This window comes from Podarcis melisellensis, assembly GCF_964234715.1.
Source record: "Podarcis melisellensis genome assembly, chromosome: 4".
NCBI classification, from domain to species: domain Eukaryota; kingdom Metazoa; phylum Chordata; class Lepidosauria; order Squamata; family Lacertidae; genus Podarcis; species Podarcis melisellensis.
The window spans coordinates 54,312,407-54,332,978 of NC_138531.1; the positions used below are offsets into that span (position 1 = coordinate 54,312,407).

At 38.6% G+C, this 20,572-nt stretch overlaps 1 protein-coding gene and 1 long non-coding RNA gene across 23 annotated transcripts in view; one reads left to right on the forward strand and one right to left on the reverse strand.

The window, feature by feature from the left end:
• GRIK1 (glutamate ionotropic receptor kainate type subunit 1) overlaps positions 1-20,572 on the forward strand; it is a 151,808-nt gene that overhangs the window by 98,455 nt on the left and 32,781 nt on the right. For 2 of the 4 annotated variants that reach the window (XM_081907991.1, XM_081907992.1), the window contains exons 5-9: positions 102-155; positions 1,739-1,912; positions 4,039-4,182; positions 15,527-15,634; positions 18,314-18,358. In XM_081907991.1, the coding sequence (XP_081764117.1) occupies positions 102-155; positions 1,739-1,912; positions 4,039-4,182; positions 15,527-15,634; positions 18,314-18,358 (525 nt within the window). The remainder of the gene's footprint in view (positions 1-101; positions 156-1,738; positions 1,913-4,038; positions 4,183-15,526; positions 15,635-18,313; positions 18,359-20,572) is intronic. The other 2 variants (XM_081907993.1, XM_081907994.1) reach the window with 1 other exon arrangement.
• Positions 1-20,572, reverse strand: part of LOC309368213 — a 148,246-nt gene that overhangs the window by 78,656 nt on the left and 49,018 nt on the right. The window lies entirely within an intron of this gene.

Consider the following 20,572-nt stretch of genomic DNA (forward strand, 5'->3'; position numbering starts at 1 on the left):
GGCCATACAAATATGCTCATAATTTCTCGTGCAGATTGCTTATTATTTGTGTTGTGCTTCTCTCTCTGGCTTATCTCCTTCCCAATCTGCTTTCTCAACAGATCCTCTCCATGGGAATGATGACTGAATACTATCACTACTTTTTTACAACCCTGGTAAGACATTTTGATAAATTTGTATCCATTACAGCAGTAGTAGCTAAAGACCTTCATCCCCTATGATCTGTGTGCCAACCATTATAGATGAAAAGTGCTTCTTAACTGTATTACTGTTGATAGCAAAGCCATCTTGCAATAGAGGTGGCCTAGTATATCTGTCACACTCACCAAACCTATTTCCACCCCACTCTCATTTCTCTGTGCTGCATAGGGGAAAATAGAATTGTATGCCTGTGAATCCATACTTCAAAACCATATCTAAGGAAATGGGGGGGGGGGGGAGAGGGAATGGAGAGAACCAAATATAGACTATTAAAAATTAGGGCATCTTATTTAACTCATTAGAGTGCTTCTCTGTGTTAGTGGAAATGTTAATGTGCTAGAGTCATGCTACCCCACCCTAGTACTGCTATGTGATGAAGGCTAGGCAAAAATATTCCTAAATAAAAAATACTTAAGGTGACACATTTTTAGCTGTGTTCTAGAAGACATAGGAGGTATATAGAAAGGAAACTAATTTGTCATCCCTTGTGAGACACTTTGTTGTTGCGTAAAGCCAATTAAACACATTTTAGCTCATGCAATCTTTCCTTCCATAGGAAAAACTAGCAAGATTTTGCTTTGTATCCTATAAGTTAAAGAAGCAATTGCGGTATTGTAAACATTGTGAAGTTTTAATAGTGTGACTGAAATCCTTCCAGAGATTGACAATGTTTCTTCACAAGACTGTTGATATCAGCATCAACAATACTTTTTCCTTGAAACAAATCCTGACAAGTGTCTCACACTTTTTGGGAGGTCCATGACATTGCTTATGAAATGTGTCACAAAAATAATATCACTTAAGGCCTCCATTATACCCCTGCTTTGCAAACTTCTAATGCACACAGAACTACTTCTTCACCAGCTTGAAACATATATCAGACACAGTGACTGCATGTTACCAAAGCTGGCAAGGCAGCAGAAATATGGTGCTCATAAGTACTAAAACTGTGTTGTTCATCACACTGCTGTAAGCTTTTTTCATTCTCAGGGCTGGAAAGTTTTCTTAACATTGACCAGCCAATTTTTCAAGCTTTTCTTTCTTTTCTTTTCATTTGTAATAGCTGTAACATTATTACTGGGATAATATAAATCAATACCAGGTACTGCACTGAAACTTGCTTATAAAATAATGTTGTGAGCATCTAATGTTTTATGTTCCAACAAATCAAACATGAGATATGTTATAAATCCTACTGTGCTCCAAGTTATTCAGATTTTATAATGAATGTCATTTCTGGTGAGCTTGGAGTCTGGTGAGCTTAAAGTCAAGGTGGGGAAAATAAATCCTACTCAGATCAAAGCTATTCAGATTTTATAATGAATGCCATTTTTGGTGAGCTTGGGATCAAGGAAAAACAGTACAAGGCTAGGAAAAAACAATTCCTTGGTTCACGAGCCATGGCTTTGAAACCCATTGCTACTCTAGGTTTGCACTACTAGGCTACTGGCTTGACTCAATATATAGGATGGTTCCTTTTATCATTAATACAATCTATTCCTTTATTTCCCCCCAAAATGAAACCTTGATGATTTAGGATTTGTTTGCACTAGACCTGGAACCCTACAGATACAGCGGAGTCAATATGACTGGATTTCGCTTACTCAACATTGACAATCCACAAGTGTCATCAGTTATTGAGAAGTGGTCAATGGAACGGCTACAGGCACCACCCAAGCCAGAGACAGGTCTCCTAGATGGCATGATGACTGTAAGTGAAAGAGCACTGTCCACTATATCCACAATGTCCATTTTCTGTCCACAATGTTGGAAGAAAATGGTGTCTGCTCTGTGGTCTTTCAGCTGCTTAATGAAGACTTTTTTTATTTTAATGTCTGTTGAAAACCTGTTAAAAATGTTTTCTGGTGTTGCTTAAAATATTTGCTATACTGCTTTTCATCTCTTCTGCTGGAGGTTTTATGCTGTGGTGGTGATTTATTTCAGGTTTATAGTTGTCTTTTACAGTACACTCCTATGCATGTATACTCAGAATAAGCCCCACTAACTAAATACATGAGGCTTACTCAAAGGCACGTGTGTGTATAGAACTGGAGCCTTAGGATTGTTAATAAATCATAGAAATGTAGAGTTGGAAGGGACCCTGAAGATCATCTAGTCCAACCCAATAAATAATACGTTTGTGCCTTTGACTGTTGGAAATTTCAGCAGGTGTAGCTCTTCCTCATGTACAGTGACAAGCTACATCTATTGCCAACCCTTCTTCTGTGCAGGATGACTCTGCTCGCATGTCAATTCAGTGTGCAACAGCTGTGAAAAAGGCAAACTCAATGCTAGCAATCATTAGGAAAGGGACTGAAAATAAAACTGCCAATATCATAAAGCTGTTACACAAATGTATTGTATAAGCACAGTCGGAATGCTGTGTACAGTTCTGGTCGCTTCACCTCCAAAAGGATATTGTAGAGCTGGAAAAGGTTCAGAAAAGGGCAATCAAAATGATCAAGGAGATGGAGCAGCTCCACTATGAGGAAAGGTTACACAACATTTGGGGTTTCTTAGTTTAGGGGGGAAATGAGTAAGAAGGCGCATGACAGAGGTGTATAAGATTATAAAGTGAAGAAAGTAAATCCTCTCTTATAATATTAGAGCCCATTGTTGTCCAGTGAAGTACAATACTGGAATACTCAAGCAGGCAAAAGGAAGTATTTCCACAAAGAGTGCATAGTTAAAATACAGGCAACTCTCAACTTACGCTGGGATTATGTTTCAGGGATTCCCTGTAAAGCCAAAACCGTATATAGTTAAAACACATAGGGTTTAATGGCAGGTGGGATTGCTAAAGTCTTTTTGTCCCAGATGACTGCCCCCTTTTTATTTTTCATTTTTTAAATTGTCAGGCGTGTGCAGCTAAATGTGCACAAGTTAAATGTGTGTAAGTTGCTAGTTACCTGTATTGTATTCGCTCCCACAGGATGTAGTGATGACCACCAACCTGGATGGCATTAAAAGAGGATTGAACCAATTGATGGGGGATAAAGCCATAATAACCTAGGTTTTACATCCACTTGCAGAGGCAGTGTGCCTCCGAATAACTGTTTTTAGGAGCCGAAAGTGGGGAGAGTGCTGTTGCACTCAGGTCTTGCTTGCAGGCTTCCCAAAAACATATGGTTGGCCACTATAAGAACAGGAGTAGATGAGCCTTCGGTCTGATCCAGGAGGGGTCATCTTAGGTTTTTATGATGGTTATTATAAGTAAACAATTTAAAAGTGGCTCCCATTTGTAGTTTGTGGTTAAAGCCGGGTCCTAGATCTGAAAGATTACATGGGAAGCACTGCTCACAATAAGTTAAGACTTTAAATTTATTCTCAAACAAAGCTATTGATTTTATGCCAATCCTAATTTGTGCGCCAACAATGATCACAGATCTGTACTATATTAAGACCTTGTAGTAAATTCAGATCACATTTGATTGCTAAACTATCTAGTATTTATAAGTAGTGTAAGTAGGTCAATGAAGCATAGAATTAATCTATTAATTTCCCAAAAGATTTGCAGTGTGTGAAGTTTTATAATAAATAATAATATGTCTCATTAAATAGATGAGTCTTTAACTCTATCCATTGGTCTTATAGACTCAACAAACCTCTGTCGTTTAAATGTATAATTGCTCACTAAGGGCCTGATCCAAAGAAGTTTTGCTGGTCCAGAAAACAAATGTCTAAAATTAGACATTACTCTTACATAATCACAGATAACTGATGAGAGTACTACAAGCCTTAGACACAGGGCTCATATTTTGGAATGAATGAAGGGGAAACCAGGGGATGGGACTGAACATGTTGTCTTAAAAGTGTTTTCTATTTTCCCACATCCAGACAGAAGCAGCTCTGGTGTATGATGCTGTTTACATGGTTGCAGTGGCTTCCCAGCGTGCCTCCCAAATGACTGTCAGCTCCCTGCAATGTCACAGACATAAGCCGTGGCGTTTTGGACCCAGATTTATGAACCTGATAAAAGAGGTAAGCATGGACTATTTGCTGGAATTCAAAATAGCCTTTTTCTCTATTGCTGTTTAATACACTAGAAACTCTCTCTACCACACAATAATTGGTGTCATTTCTAGTGCTTAGCTAACAGCAGAATATTCACATATCCTCTTTACTGAAGGAAATTCCTGGTACAGTAGTTAAAACTTCAGCCTACAATTTGGTACAAAGCAAACCTGACATAAGGGAAGCAGGTGGCGCTGTGGGTTAAACCACAGAGCCTAGGACGTGCCGATCAGAAGGTCGGCGGTTTGAATCCCCGCGATGGGGTGAGTTCCCGTTGCTCAGTCCCTGCTCCTGCCAACCTAGCAGTTCAAAAGCATGTCAAAGTGCAAGTAGATAAATAGGTACCACTCCAGTGGGAAGGTAAACAGTGTTTCTGTGTGCTGCTCTGGTTCGCCAGAAACGGCTTAGTCATGCTAGCCACATGACCCGGAAGCTGTACACCGGCTCCCTCGGCCAATAAAGCGAGATGAGTGCTGCAACCCCAGAGTCGGCCACGACTGGACCTAATGGTCCTGGACTGGACCTTCAAATAACATTTGAAGGGCTATTAAAAGCAAAGATCACCCCTGCCTTCCGCATTTGAACTATTAGTTTAAGGTTTCTAGTGAACTTTCCACTGGGAGTTCGGGGGTGATTTCCACAGAGCTTGGGGAAACCAAAATATAATATAATCATTTTCAGTTAAAATGTTTGATGCTGGCACCAAAGAACATAAATATTAAAATGTGAGTATCAAAATTGTCTCTTTTTAAACATCAATTCCTAGAAGTTAATCTGTGTGATATTTTGATTATTTCAAGCATACAATTTCTATACAATAATAGACTTGCACAACTGTATATTCATATCTGATGAGTACTGTGCTTTGTTGAAACAAGCCAACTTCAAACAATGGCTTATGAAGCTTCAGAGTAATTTCATGTTAGCATTTGCTCACAACACTAAATTATGGTTAACTGTAATTCCAAGTGAAAGCTTTCATTCTCCTGTTCTCTTGTGTGAGTCCAATCTCTCTTATGCTTGTTCCTGCCACAAGAAACAGTAGCTGGTTGTGATGTCCAAACAGAGCTAATGCCTGAATTTCTACACATTTTTCTGTTTTTAGAAACTCAGCTAATCCTACTCCATATACAAATACAGTATATGTTTCACAACATCTATTCATCTTAACCCAGATTTACACTCCAAACCCAATTCCTCACTAGTCTTCCACATTAATTTCCCACAGTATCTAGCATATCAATAATAATGAGGTTGTGGAAAAGTTTATCAAAACATTTGTGAAACATTTCCAACCAGACTGTGTCATTGCTTAAGCAGTTTTCATTGAATGCCTTAATTATGTTATGCCCCAAAGCAACACAGCTTCTCAGTAAATGCAGTTCATGGTCTGATATGTGACTTTATTGTACAATTCACATTTATTGTGTACAGCTTGATTCTGCATGGCACATGAGATCTGACCTAATTACTGGTAGTTTCACAGATAATTTATTTTATGGTCTATAAAACATTAACTCAAAAGGCTCAAGCTTCTTATCTTTTGAAGTGTGATTTTTTTGTTCTTAGCAAAAGAGAAAAATGACAATCACCATGATGGATTGAAAACTGCAGCACACCACTATGCTGCGCTATTTCCACAGCAGTAATTGCTTTCAAACTGTAGGGTGTAATAGATAATGCCAGAGCTTATCTATGCCTTCCTATTTTTGCTGCAGTGTGTACATATGTATTTATTTATTAAGAGGATTTATATCTCACTACTTCAGGCAACCGCCTCTCAGAGCAACTAATGAAGTTCTTAAAACAATAACAATCCAAGCAACAAATCCCTTTAAAGAGCAACTAGATCAGCAGGGAAACTTGCAATCTGAGAAAAATAGACATAAAGCCCAAATATCTAAAAGTAAGAAGAAGAAAATTATACTGTATAGTGCATATGTGTGAACACTGAGCCATTCTGAAACCTTTGGAAAGGCAGCATAAGAGCCAGCTACACATTATGTGGAAGATCTGTGGTTCAGTTTCAAGGCATTTCTTAAAAGACAAAACTGCAGTGCATTTGTAGGGGACTGAGAATTTCTTAAGAGCTAATAGAAAAGAGGTGTTAAGTCCTTTTCTTCTGTGCCCCTTTCCCTGTCAGACCTGCTAACATACTTAGCTGCTCCTTGCGCAGCAATCAGCATTTGGGAGGAGAAATTTTGATCAGGAAATCACAGCATCTGCTACTCCAAGAATGTACAAAATGGTTAATATTGCAACAGAAATACAATTAATGTTACTTTACACAAACCCTGGATATTATGTATGAGTATAGGGAACAATAAGATTTTCCTGGAGAAATATAAGCTTGCTGGAACCCTTTGGATATTCCTGCTGATTTAAGGTAACCTAACTAGAGTTCACAAGCCAGGTTTTGTGTGGGTGGATATTATATACAGTACATTGCCTAGGATCAGCATTCAGTTACAATCAGACGGGGAGACTAAATCCTTTCCAGAAGTTCCTGTTCCTGTGACCTAATGTCATTTGATATCTAAATGATACTCTAATCCTTCGCCCCCTCATGAAACAGTTTGCAAACAAATCTATATTCCCTGCCAGACAAAGAGGGAAACAGGTCATTCTCTTGCAAAATAAAATTTATCTTTTTCTTCAGGACAACTAAAATCAGTTCGGAGGAATTAAATTTAATTCCTCAGACAGCTGCCTTGCTATTTAACTCTCTGTCTCCAGGGATGGCTAACCTGTGATTCTTTTAATGAAGATAACCTATGAGCCCCAGCCAGCATGACCAATAGTTATAGGTTATGGGAGTTGTATTCCAGCTACACCTGAAGGACCAAAGGTTAACCAGGCCTGATTTATAGGGAGAAAAGCTATTTAAAAACCCCAAAGCAGAAGAGCACCACCACCAGGCTCCATGAGCAAGGAAATGAGATAAATGCAAAATATACACGCCCCTGATAAGTAAAGTATTAGCAGCAAACATAGAAGGGACTGTAGCTATTTGTCCAACTATAAACCCTTTGTGAAAACTAGCTAAAGGAGAAATAATCATAAATAAACAGTAGATGAACAAAAGGAGCCAGAGGCTCCACAGTCCCCTTGAGCTTTCTCTGAATATATTTGTTACTTTTTCCCAATATATATGACATTTTTGCATTTCTCCAACTCCAAAAACCCTACAATTATGACGTGGAATAAATATGGATTTAACATTGCAATTATACAGTACAATAGATATGGATTTAACTCAAAATAAAAACTTAATTTGTTAAAGTTAACATTTGATGATGATTTGAACAATTTTCACAGCATGGTGATTACAGAAAAATAACAGGCAGGTTTGCATGAGGATTGTTAGTAGAACTCAATAAACCTATGAGAGCTTTATAATTTGATAAGAAATATTAGCATGAAAAATATGTTAAATTATGCCTTGAAGTGCATATTCTAGTTGGTAAAATGTGCAATGACTTATGCAGTCATTATAGTAATTATACAGTAAGCAGACGAAGAAGAATAGAAAGCCAAAGAAGGGAAAAATCCAAAGCTAGCTGTTTATTATTGTGCAGTGTGCTAAACTAAATGAAAAAAGGAAACTGCATACAGTATTGGAAAAGAAACTACAGTCAAGGCCTGAAAGGCACATCCACACTTCTATAATTTTTATACTAGCTTACCGTATTTTTCGCCCTAGAGGACGCACTTTTTCCCCTCCAAAAATGAAGGGGAAATGTGTGTGCGTCCTATGGGGCAAATGCAGGCTTTCGCTGAAGCCTGGAGAGCGAAAGGGGTCGGTGCGCACTGACCCCTCTCCCTCTCCAGGCTTCAGGAAGCTATCCGCAAGCCTTGGGAGCGCTCCCAAGGCTTGTGCAGAGCTGCCTGCACCCCTAAGACCGGGTGCACTGAGCAGTCGCGCCTGGGCTTCGGGTAGCTGTGCGCAAGCTGCAAGAGGGCTCCCCCGGCTTGCGCAGAGCTGCCTGCACGCTGAAGCTTGCGGTGCTGAGCTCAGCGCGCCAAGGCTTGGCGCAGCTCTCTGCAAGGCGAGGGAGCTTGGCGCTGGGCTCCCGTGGCTTGCGGAGAGTTGCCTGTTCTGGGGGCTGGGGTCGGGGGAAGCTCGGGTTTCCCCTGCCCCAACCCTGCGCCTGGGGGAAAAATATTTTTTCCCCTTTATTTCCCCCCAAAAAAACTAGGTGCACCTTATGGGATGGTGCGTCCTATAGGGCGCACCATCCCCAAAGAATCCTGGGAACTGAAGTTTGATTATAGTGCTGAGATTTCTCAAGAAGCACACGCAGAACTTCAGTTTCCAGAATATCTTGAGGAAATGAAATGACTATTAGTTGCATTATACATATCCATTGAAACTTAAAAGTCTTAAATACAACTACACTAACACACATGAGTTGTGAATCGGGCTATGAATCTGGCTCAGGGAATTAGATAACTTTCCAGGGTCATACTTCCAAGGAAGAAAGGTGACTTTGTGGCTCAGAGATCAGATCAGTGACTCACAGAATTGTGGTCCTTGAGGAATGTTGAGAGATATGGTTAATGGGAATGAAGACATTTTATACTCTACACACTAAACATTCTTAAATTTAGACTTTAATTGAGCTTCACATGCCAAATTTATTGACTGCTGCTAACACAGTAGGGATTATATAGTGGAAAAACTCTCAGCTGCCATCTGTCCAGGAATGGCTGTTAAAAATGTCTGGAACTAAGTGAAATGGATAAGTTGGTGGAAGGTATTCATAGAATATCTTATTATTTGTATTGCTTTATTTATTATTGTTTACTGGAAAAGTAACTATGGATAAATGCTGGATATTTTGTTTTTGTAGTAATAGCTGATATTGTAACTGCAACAGTATAATAAAAAATCAAAATATGAAGAGGTGGGGAAATGCCAATTCAATCTGTCCAGATTTTCCATGACTCCTATGAATTCAATTGAATGAACTCCCCGCCCCCACCTTAACACTAGATCATCTGGTTGTTTGCTCACACATAGTCTTTATGTTCTCTTCAGATAAATGTATGGATGTTTTCCAATTGCTTTTCACCAATATGCGGTCCAGCCCAGCTGGCAAAGATTGCATTGGGGTGGTTCAATGTGTAGCTTTTCAGAGGTATTCATCTCTCACTTCCTCCCTAATTACAGCTCATTGACTAATACCTGATGGTAATAATAAGTTTAACTAATAGAAATGGAAAATGAAAGGGTAGTTACTGCATTAGGAGATGGATTCTACAGTGCATAAACTAGACATCCTTCAGGAGACATATACTATTGATAGTGGAGGTGAAAGAAGGTATAGAGGAAGGATAAAACGAAAGGCAAGTGGAAGAAAAAAAGGAATGGAGGAGGGAGAAGTAGAAAGAACTGGAACTAGGAAGCCAGAGAGTGTTTGGAAACATAGATACCCATTTATATTTCATACTGGTTTGGAACGTATTATTTTAAATAAAGAAAAAAAATTGAAAGGTTCAGCATGTTCTTTAACATATTACTTTTTTTAAAAAACATAATATAAAAAAGTAATGTTTAAAATTTAATTCAAACCAGTGAAGTATGATATGGATAAATGTGGTTTGCCTTAGAAGCCAGCCTCACATTCTAGCATATAGGACTGAGCTTAGGGTTTAAAGGACATAAAACTAAATGCAAAGAGCCAGGTGTATATACCATAGTTCAGGTAAAGTGGTTACAGTATTGGATTAAGATTGGAGAGCTCCAGTTCAAAATTTCCACATGCAGTTCGGTGGGTGGCCTTGGACCTGTCCTTCACTCATTCTAACTCTAACGGTTGTTGCAATGATAAAATGTGTGGTGGTGGTGGTGGTGGTGGTGAGATCTTGTATACCACACCAAGCTCTTTGCAGTAAGGGCAGAAGAAAGTGCAAAAGACTTTTGGATCAGACTGAGCTGCATCTAGAGTAGCTCAGTGTGGGAAAGTTTCCCTAGAATGGCCAACTACTCTAATTGGGTACAGTCACAGCTAAAAACTTCTGACTGATCTGATGGCTACTGTTGGCTAGAAACCATGGTGTAATATTGATTCTCAATGATGCATGACTAATAAATTTAGGGAAAGTGAAACAATGATCTCAATCAATGGTACAATGATAGAGTTTTTCAGGGAAAATTGCATTTGCTTGAATTTAAGATCGATACACATTCATATTCAATCTGTTTTTATTAAGGTTAATAACCTCATTTAAAAATATAGATTCCAGATATTATTGCGGTGACAATTTATCTTTCAAATACTGCACCTATAGATGAATTATGCTTATTGAGACAATTTTGACCACTGAAAGTTAGCATCTCCTGCACAATTTGTTAGTTATATTATAAATTAATGCTTCACTTGCATGCATATGTGGTGCCACTTTGTGCATGCATAACCCTGGTTCAATAATCTGTGCCACCCTAGCTTATCAGCTAGGGTGGCAATAATGGAAGGACCTAAATCCAAGTTTATGGTGCCTTTTCCATACCAAGCATGTTAACAATCATCTGAGCAACATTTTCCACGCACAGGGTCTGAAGGTGGATTAGACCACTCTTTTGCAGGGACTAAAACTGCCTTCTGCTGATGCAACTGTCATTGGCAGCTACTAATTAATGCCTGTTTCTGACAAAAGGTAGCTACAGGCATGTCCAAGCACTCGATCGCAATCTACTGGTAGATCTCGGGCATCCTACAGGCTATCCTCCCCCCAAAAAACTCGACAACTCTCAGCAATGACAATGGGTAGATCGCTGCCAGTTTTTTTAGTAGATCACAGTCTCTTGGGAGTTGGAAGTGCCTGTCCTACACCATCTATCTGTCCATACTGAAATAGACAATGGAAAGGATGCTCCCCATATGATGGAGCCAAGTGCTTGTACATGGCATGAAGGGTAAATCATCATGAAGTTGCCATTTTGGTCACATCACCATGGCAAGCATAACACGCATCCCAGCTCTCTGGCACAATATTAATATTGTGGGCCAGGCAGTCTCACTAGGTTGCCAGTCAACAACTAACTAAGAAGTTACACCATTGAGAAACATATTTTCACAACCCGTAGAGAACCCTAGGGAAGGTAACTGGTACCTCAGAACTTTACAATACTTTGCGAGTGCTTCAGTCTTGTCCAGATTAGTTGCTGGCATCTTCTCAGTTGCTAAGTGCCTCACATATTTTACCACAGATTGTCAAAACTTTCACTTAACCAAGAACTACTTGAAAACTCACAAGCTGCTTTTTTGAACAGAAGGGCCACAGTTGGTCTAGTACAGTTACATAACTACTAGACCCACGGTCATTTAGTTCAGGATGTGGAACTTATTCTGCAACAGCAGCTAGGGATTATTAATTAAAGCAGAGGTCCCTAAACTTTTGGAGCCTAGGGTCACATCTGGAAATCTAAGAAGCTGTCAGGAAAACCACAAAATACCCATTTCACAGGAAAAGTGGTGGAACTTAGAACCTCCCACTTGAAACAAACAACAACAGGAAAAATGTCTGCACCTCTCCCCCAAGCCCAAAACATATAGAAAAGAAGGCATCTTATCCACAAAACAGCCCCAACCAATCAACCAACCCTCCAAAAATATTCAGGTTTTTTTTTAAAAAAAATGGGAGGGGTGAGGTGCCTTGGCATCAAGGAGGATATCTGAAGGCAGCATGGTGCTCATACTATTTTAAAGTATTTTGAAAATAAAATTCAATATGTGTTTTTATTTTGAGCTCCTTTTATTTCATTGGAATGTGTATGTTGCTCTATATGGAACATTCAGGATTAGTAATAACAAATAAATCAGCTAAAATCAAATTAAACTGCAAAGACAACAGATGTTAAATCCCCAGAACACTGCCAACTTAATTTCTGGTCTTAAAATTTGGTTAAAATAGGAATATATGAAATGTTCCCTGAAGAAAGTGTCGGGAACAAGTGGAAGTTCCAGTATTCTTGGATAGATATCAAGGATGTCTCTCCAAGAACCATCACTAACTGAACGAGTCACATACTCTAGTGACTGGCAGGACACCAACAAGTATGTACCAAGAGAAGGGGAGTCAGTGATTTCTCCTAGGAAAAGGAAGCTGCTTGCCCGCCCTGACCTCTTTCTGGAGAAGAAGCCCTGTGAAGTAGCCCTGTTAGGGGATTTTTCCTAATCTAGCTTTTACTCTAAAGGCAGTTAAACACTGGCCATCAAGTGTTCACTGATGACACATTCACACTTTGAAATTAGTTCAGAGTAAGATGTTGCTGGGACTTCTGGTCAAATAAGTTAGAATCTAATGCTTAACCCAATTACTTTTGAGCAATTTTATAGATTGGATTACAGCATCTGTAACTACAAAAGTGGACAGTTTATTGCTTATGGAGGGTGTCAGTTAATGAGAAGGGCAGGCCCACCAGCAAGTCAATAGGAAATGTGAGAATATTTTCTGAGACAGAGGTGACAAAGGGTCTGTCAACTGAAAATTGATAATTCTCTGGCAGAACCATCAGGAGAATGACTTTTCAGTGAGAGCTCCTACGATAACTACCATTTACACTCTTGAAGAGCCTATTCTGTGAACCTTAAATCACCACAGACCTCTTAAAAATCCCACCCTACTATCCGTAACACTAAAAAAAACCTCTGCAAATGCTACATAAAGGTGCTATGTGATTATGATATTGCTGTGCACATGATAATATTCATTTCAGTAGATTAAGTTCTACAGTTAAAAAGATGGAAACTTAATCATACTTCTGTCAGTTTTGTGTACACCATCCAGGTTCATAGTAGATAGCGATCTACAATGTGTTTAATGCAGAATAGGAATAAATATATAGCTGAGAGAACCTGTAATTAGAATTGTAAAGCAGACACTGATGAGTTTGCTCTATTATAATATATTGTGAGAGTTCCTGGCATTTTTAAACTATTTCATGAAGGAGCAAGCTAAATGAGGATAATAAAGATCGTCTACACTTGAAAATCGATTTTCTTCTAGTGGTACAATGGAAGTCACTAGGAACTAGCCAAAGGCCAGTTTGCATACACAGGAAACGTGAGAAGAGAAGACAGCACCTGTACTGGAAGTGTTTTTAAATATGGAATTGTTTTAAAATGCTTACATTGTTTTTAAACATGGAAGTGTTGTTGCTTATTTATTTAATATATTGAACTGTTTTAAACTGTTTTTACACTTTTGTGGTTTTGTGGTTGTAATGGCTATATAATTGCATATTTTATTGTTGCAACCCACCCTGGAACTTTATAGTAAAGGGTGGGCAAGAAATAAAAAAAATGAATCATGTATAAAATATTTCTTGCATTAGAAACCTTTCAGAGTTTTTAAAAAGAAAGCCGCATGAAAGAAACTGCAGTAGTTTGCTGCCTCAGATGAAACAGCAAAGCGCGTGCACTCTCTCTCTCTCTCTCTCTCTCTCTCACACACACACACACAGAGAGAGAGAGAGAGAGAGAGAGAGAGAGAGAGAGAGAGAGACCTGGCTGTATGGCGGTAGCCAGTGCCTGGTCAATTAATTTATTTTGACATTGAGGCAGAAGCTTCACAAACACCTTTCTTCCCCTTCTTGGCAATAAAAATACAACTATAATAATGTAAGTAGCTAGTCATTTCTTGTCCTTTTATAAAGTCCCAAATCAGGTGCCTGAAGCAGTCTCCTTAGTCTGCCCAGTGGTAGGTCTGGAGCCTGCATACAAGTCCACCTCTTAAGCTTTTTCTTAACAACATCTTAAGGCAAAGCTGTTACCTTTGACTCAGGCTGTCACATATATTATTTAACTCTCAGCAGTGATGCAGTTATTCATAACAGATGAGGCTAAGAGAGAGATATGTTTGTGTGGGAGCAACAAGAACCAAAAATGTTGGTTGTAGACTTTATGCCCAACTACCAAATCAATCATTTCATTACTCCCAGTAAAAGAAAGGAACTGTTAAGTATGTTTCATGCTACCACATTTGTTAGTGTGCTATGTAACAAGAGAACACACAACCATGTTTTTTTGTGGTTGCACCATATAATGGAACTCTCTCCTGAGTTATATTCACCTAGCATCTTCTTTTAGGTACTAGGAGAAATCCATCTTGTTTACCTGAGGTTTGACAGTTAAAAGTGATTTTTACTGCTCTTTTTGTTTCTGTTAGTTTGGCTGGTTTATATCTTAGGTCTTAATGTTTCTCTTTCTTTGACTCTTTTGGTTAATCAGTATTGGATTGTTTTAATTGCTTTAAGTGCTATCTAATTTGTCAATTGATTTTGTAATTGTTTTGTGTGTGTGCATGGTTTTCTTCTGGACTTTGTAAGTCACCTTAAAAGCAAATTTGGGTGGAAAGTTGAGGCAGAATTTTTTTAAATAAACAAAGTAAATCACCCACAAAACTCCATTCCTGTCTTTCCCTCCTCCACCTTTCTACAACTTCTCACAACAATGCATTTGATTTTCACAATTCTCTTCCCTCTGTCCGCCCCTTCATAGGCAAATTCTCCATTATGTGCTCCCACCAAGGGCTATATTAATGCCAGAGCTCAGCCCAGGTATCTGCCTCCATTAGTTAACCATTCAATCCTCAACAAAACTTTTTTGCTAAAGTTCTGATCTCATTTCCTTGCTTTCTTTAGTTCCTTACATGGACACACTGCTGTTTTCAGTAAACTACCCCAGTTGTTCATACTTGACTCCCTTGTATTTTGGTTAAAATGTGTTGGATGTGGGCCAGCTCTATGAGACATATAGTGTGTCCTCTGGAATAGAGCCAGGGGTCACAGTGAAAAACAGATTCTTTAGCACAGTGTTTCCACTAAATTTACAGTCATTCTTGCTTATTCCCTAAAAGCAGAAAAGTGGTTTGTAGATGTCCTTATGGATTCACTGCCGACTGATAGGGTTTCTTTGTGTAATAAATTGGGTTAATGCCTATCAGAATGGCATCTCTGTTAATTTTTGTAATCCCGACAGTGCAAAGATTGGGCTGAGACTAGGACATATGACAGCTCAAAACTCTTTGCAACCCCATGAATTGTTTTTGGTTTGAATGTTGTTGATGGATAATGTACCTTGGGGATGTTCCCCAAGTTCCATGCACATGTTGTTTTCTGTCCTTATTATATAACTATTGATAATGCATTGAGTTGAATAAAATCAGAAAATCAATAAAAGAAGATTGGGTTTTTTGGAGTGTTTTTGAAAGGAATTCTACTAAGAAAGAGAGATTATGCACAATTATTTTTGATGGGCTTGAAAAGTTGAGGCTACACATTATATATATCTCTCTCTTTCTCTAGGCTCGTTGGGATGGTTTGACAGGGCGAATTACTTTCAACAAAACAGATGGCTTAAGAAAGGATTTCGATTTGGATATTATTAGCCTCAAGGAGGAAGGAACAGAAAAGGTAACCAGTTTGGTACCACTGTGTGCATGCTGTGAGCCAGACGGTGCAGACAGCAAGATTTTTATATATTCAAAGGCAGAAAAAACAATGAATATTGGGCACCATGCTGTACAAATCTCACTGAAATTAATATAAAGTATGAGCATTTTTCTTCTTGTATGCATCTCTCAGTCATTTCAATGAAGTTTGTTCAACCAGACATCCTTGTGGTGTGCCAATTGGCAGCATTATCCTGAAGACTACACACTTAATAGAAGCAAATAAAAGTGGGCAGTTCAAAAGCTGGTAGTTCAATTTTTATTTACCTCTTGTAGCTGATAATAATTTCCAAGTAACAACCTAGATATAATACCCTAACCTAATTAGAAGCCACCTACCTGTGCAATTAGCACAAGGAACTGTGTGTTGCACAAGCAGTTCTCCAACCGAATTTAGTAGTAGAGTGCAATGCATAAAGCCCTACAGAGTATGCTGCAAACGTGGTGATAAACAGTTTATCCCCCATTCTGTTCTCCCTACCAAACTGCTGATTGGCAACATAGCAGCTTATTTTACAGGGCTGTATGAATTCCACTTCCACTAATGCACATGCACACTGATAGACAAGGGTCCCTGTTTCTACTCTCCACATCCAATCGTCTTTGAATTATGTCTAATGTCATCATTTTATATCCGAAATATTTTTTCAGCTATATAAAGTAATATTCATAGCACCAACCCTAAACTCTAATCTTAACAAAGAAAAAACTGATTCGTATTCCTACTGAAATAAGTGAATTGGATGGTACACTTTGGGAAAATATACACACACCTTTGGATCTTCATACATGCACAGATGCTGAAAACCAGCTTGTATATAGTTTACTGCTTAGCTCCACCCTGTTTTAGCTATGTTTTGTCTTTTTCATTATAAGTGAAGCAATGATTATTGCCCCAACCTAGTCATCTCCTCCACACACTGCAGATCCACATGCACAAGTGTCCTGCTGCACAGTTGACAGTTCTAGTGATACACTTTCTGTATGCAAAGGCAGCTGTGGGATTCCATAATGTGGGGAAATGTTGTGAAGATAGGGCAAGGATCTACAATGCTTAGAGCTGGGGGTGGGAGCAGGGAATTGTCCTTGGCCTTGTGCTGAGTTCCGGAGGTGCTGTACAAGATGAGCGGCAAGACCGCACCTGTCAAGGCCAGAGAAAATGTATGGACCTCTGAGTACAGAATCACAGAACTGGAAAGTTGGAAGGGACCCCAAGGGTCATCTAGTCCAACCACCTGCAATGCAGGAATATCAGCTAAACCATATTAAGAGTCTCATGCTCTACTGAGAGTAGGAAGAGCTCTTTTCTTCTGCATGCAGAAGAGAGCATCTGATGCAAGCAACCTATGTCTGATAACAACTACAGTCAGATGACTGTTCTTTTCTCACCATATCCACAAACAGCTGCACACATGTGCCTTTCTTACACAGAGGGAATTACTCACAGGCAAGTGTATGTTGGCCAAAGGCATTGCCGCAGCAAAGCCACTTCATGTTTATTAATAGAGTAGCACTTTTTCTACCCCATTCTTAATTGCCCATGTCTGTCCACCTGCCTTGCGAACACTGCATTCTTTGAGAACTATGGATATGATATTTCCCCTTGGGGGCTCAATTACCTGCATGAAGAGCTTTACAGAGTCCTGCCCCCCACTCCAGTATGTGCACAGAGGTACACACAAACACGTTATCTCTGGCATTTTAATAATTGAACAGAAGGAAATAGCTGCAATGGTAATAGGCAAGAACACACAAAAATCCCATTTCCCAGAGTGCCCTGACATGTTGGCATGCCTTTCTGCCTGCATTGAGAGGAGGAAGGGATGAAAACAGGGCTCTGTTAAGCCCTATGGGGATTCTTTCACCTGCAGGGGCTATATCTACATAAGCAAAGATCATGTCATATATATTCTGTTCATACTGCTTTCAGTCAGCTTTTGATTTAGACATCACACCCAAGCGAAAAGGTCAGGCACAGTCATATTTTATCAAGACAGCCTTGAGAAGCCTATAAACAATAGAGCTATCTAAACCCTCTATTTGTTACACAAGATGAAACATAAATAGCCTGCCTTTCTTAATAACATGCCTTGAGAAGCCGGTGGGGTTTCCCCCCCCCCCCACTAGAAGAGCAACGTAAAACTACTCCAATCCAGAAAATTTGATTCCGCTTTACAAAAGCAGCTGCAAAGCTATTAAATCTATGTGTTGTGTGACCCCCCATTCAAATTGATCTACTACTGACTAAATTATAGATTAACGAGCCTCTTTATATAATATGGAAGTGGTCTGTTTTTGGACGGGGGGGGGGAGATGCTGGGACTCAGTGTGGGAAATCCACAAGCAAAAAAATTGCATTAGATTTATTTATTTATTTAATCAGGGGGGCTGTAGAGAGAAGAGATGAGGCACTGAATTCATTCTAACATGAGTAAAATTTCTAATTTAGTTAAATGAAAGGTCAGTACTACCAATTACTAAACACAATAATGTCTCAATCCTACAGTAAGTGGTTCTGTAAGTGTACATGCTATGATAAGATTGAAATGAAAATGCTAAGACTATGTAAAACCTACAGATTTGCTTTATATTTTGACTGAAGAACTGTTTTGTGTCCCTTTCTGTTCTTTTCTAAATTAAGGCTGCTGGTGAAGCTACTAATAATTTATATAAAGTATGGAAGAAGGTTTGTATATAGACAGATGATGTAAGAAACCTACAGGTTGAGTCTGAAAAAAACTCTTCCTTAGGGTTTTGACAAATGGTCTCCAATTGCAGTTTAGAGACAATAAAAGTCAGTCTTAGAATAAACTATGCTATGTAGCATAGATTTTTTTATTAACCACTACATTTTATCTATCCAGTTGTAGAGTGCTGAAGTCACAGTGAGTTTTGGCCACAATCCGCTGAGGAGTCAGTATTATATGTAACAGCTTTCACTTTAGGGTGCAATCCTGCTATTAGCAATGCTCATTTCAAGACCCTGTGGGATTTATACATGAGTAACAAGGCAGCTGGACTGCAGCCTTAATATTTTGCAGTGATACTGGAAAAATAAAACATCTGGAGGGCCGAGGTTGAGGAAGCCTGTTTTAAGAATTCCTTTACAATAATACAGTCTTTTTCTACTGAATAGTGAGATCAGATTATGGGAGTCTGAAATGCTGATTACCTTTCCATTGTATCTGATGGCAAAGTGTACAAAACTAGGACCAAGTTTTAAACACTATCTAGATGTTACACCCTAGTCCAAAACATATGATATAGAAGTACTTTCCATTTATTTTGAGAAAGCTTACTTCCATGTAAATGCCACAAGTAAGCGGCACTGTTTGCATGCACTTAGCCTTGCCCATTAAGGAGGTTCTCCAATTAAAAGAGAAATAGTGTATGCATGAGAACAACATAAGTATTTTCCTATCACAAAGCAGGAAGCTCTCATTGCAGCCCACTTGTTTAAACCTAGGATAATGGTTATATATCTTGCAACAATAATATCTATCTATCTATCTATCTATCTATCTATCTATCTATCTATCTATCATCTATCTATCTATCTATCTATCTATCTATCTATCTATCTATCAATCATCTATATCTATCTAAACTCCAGGCACAGTATTATTAGTTACAGCTTCTCATCAATCTCATTATAACCTAATAAAATGCCTAATTATTAAACATATTTTAATAAGCAGTAAGCTAGTCAAAGATTTTTTAAAAACCAATTTTTCTCATCAACTAATGTGTTATGATCTGACATATTGTAACAAATTTATGTGGGCTTTCATCCCCTCTTTTCATTGTTGGTAGTTCAAGTTATTATGCTGAATTAATTTAATCCAAATTCTAATGAATTAAAAAAATGCACTGGACACCATTTGTCATATTTTATGCTTTGAACTTGTCACTAAACTGCAATAAATCTCCTGAATTCACCCTAGTGCTGTGGTACTTTGGTCTCGTTCCTTCAATGCCCTCTTGACCTTTCCCATAACTGTAAGGTTGGCCTACACTCTCATTCCTTTGATGCTAGTGTACAGTGTATAAATTGTATTCTGTAAGTTTTGTGACTGTATTGTTCCATTTTTAATTATTTTTTGGTATGAATGTGTTACAATTTCCCATTGTCAACAATTCCACACTCAGTGTAAGTACATCAGGAAACCTACAGAACATTGGTTTGTGGTAGCACACACATTTTACATGTATAACCTGTAGTTCAACCTCTGCTATCTTCAGCCACAACCTTATCAGGTTGCAGGGCTGGGAAAAAGCTTTGCCTGAGATTTGATAATTGCTGCAGATTTGAGAATTGCTGAAGAGTGATAGACAGCATCGGACAACATGGCTCATTGGTCTGACTTAATACACAGTAGTTCCTTACAGTTATGACTTTATTGCAAAGACTGCAAAGAAAAAAATCTGAATCTATGAATAGTGCATCTTCCCCTCACTCCCGGCAAAGCTACATTATTATACAAGTATTTCATTTATTTTAGAATCAATACCACTGAATTGATTTCCTCTGAAAGTGAATGAAAGAAAGCTTATAGTGAGAAAATAAAAATATAGCAATGCTATTCCAAACAAACAGAAGCAAAGAACAGGATTAGATAGTTTGTTTCATGTTGATGCTGACAATCAGCCCCAGAACCCAAAAATGGCCATTATTTTTGAGCACATTACTTCAAAGAATATAGCTTTAATCATAAAAATTAAAGCAGGAATGAGGTATCAACAGGCTGAGGCAGTAAAAACAAAGTAATTTCCTAAGAAAGCTAAGGATAGCCTGCAGGTTTTCACCCACTGAAGACCTGATTTTTTATTATTTCATCTATAGTATAGCACTTTCCTATAATGCCTTGCATACCTGAAATATCTATAACAGCTCAAATAA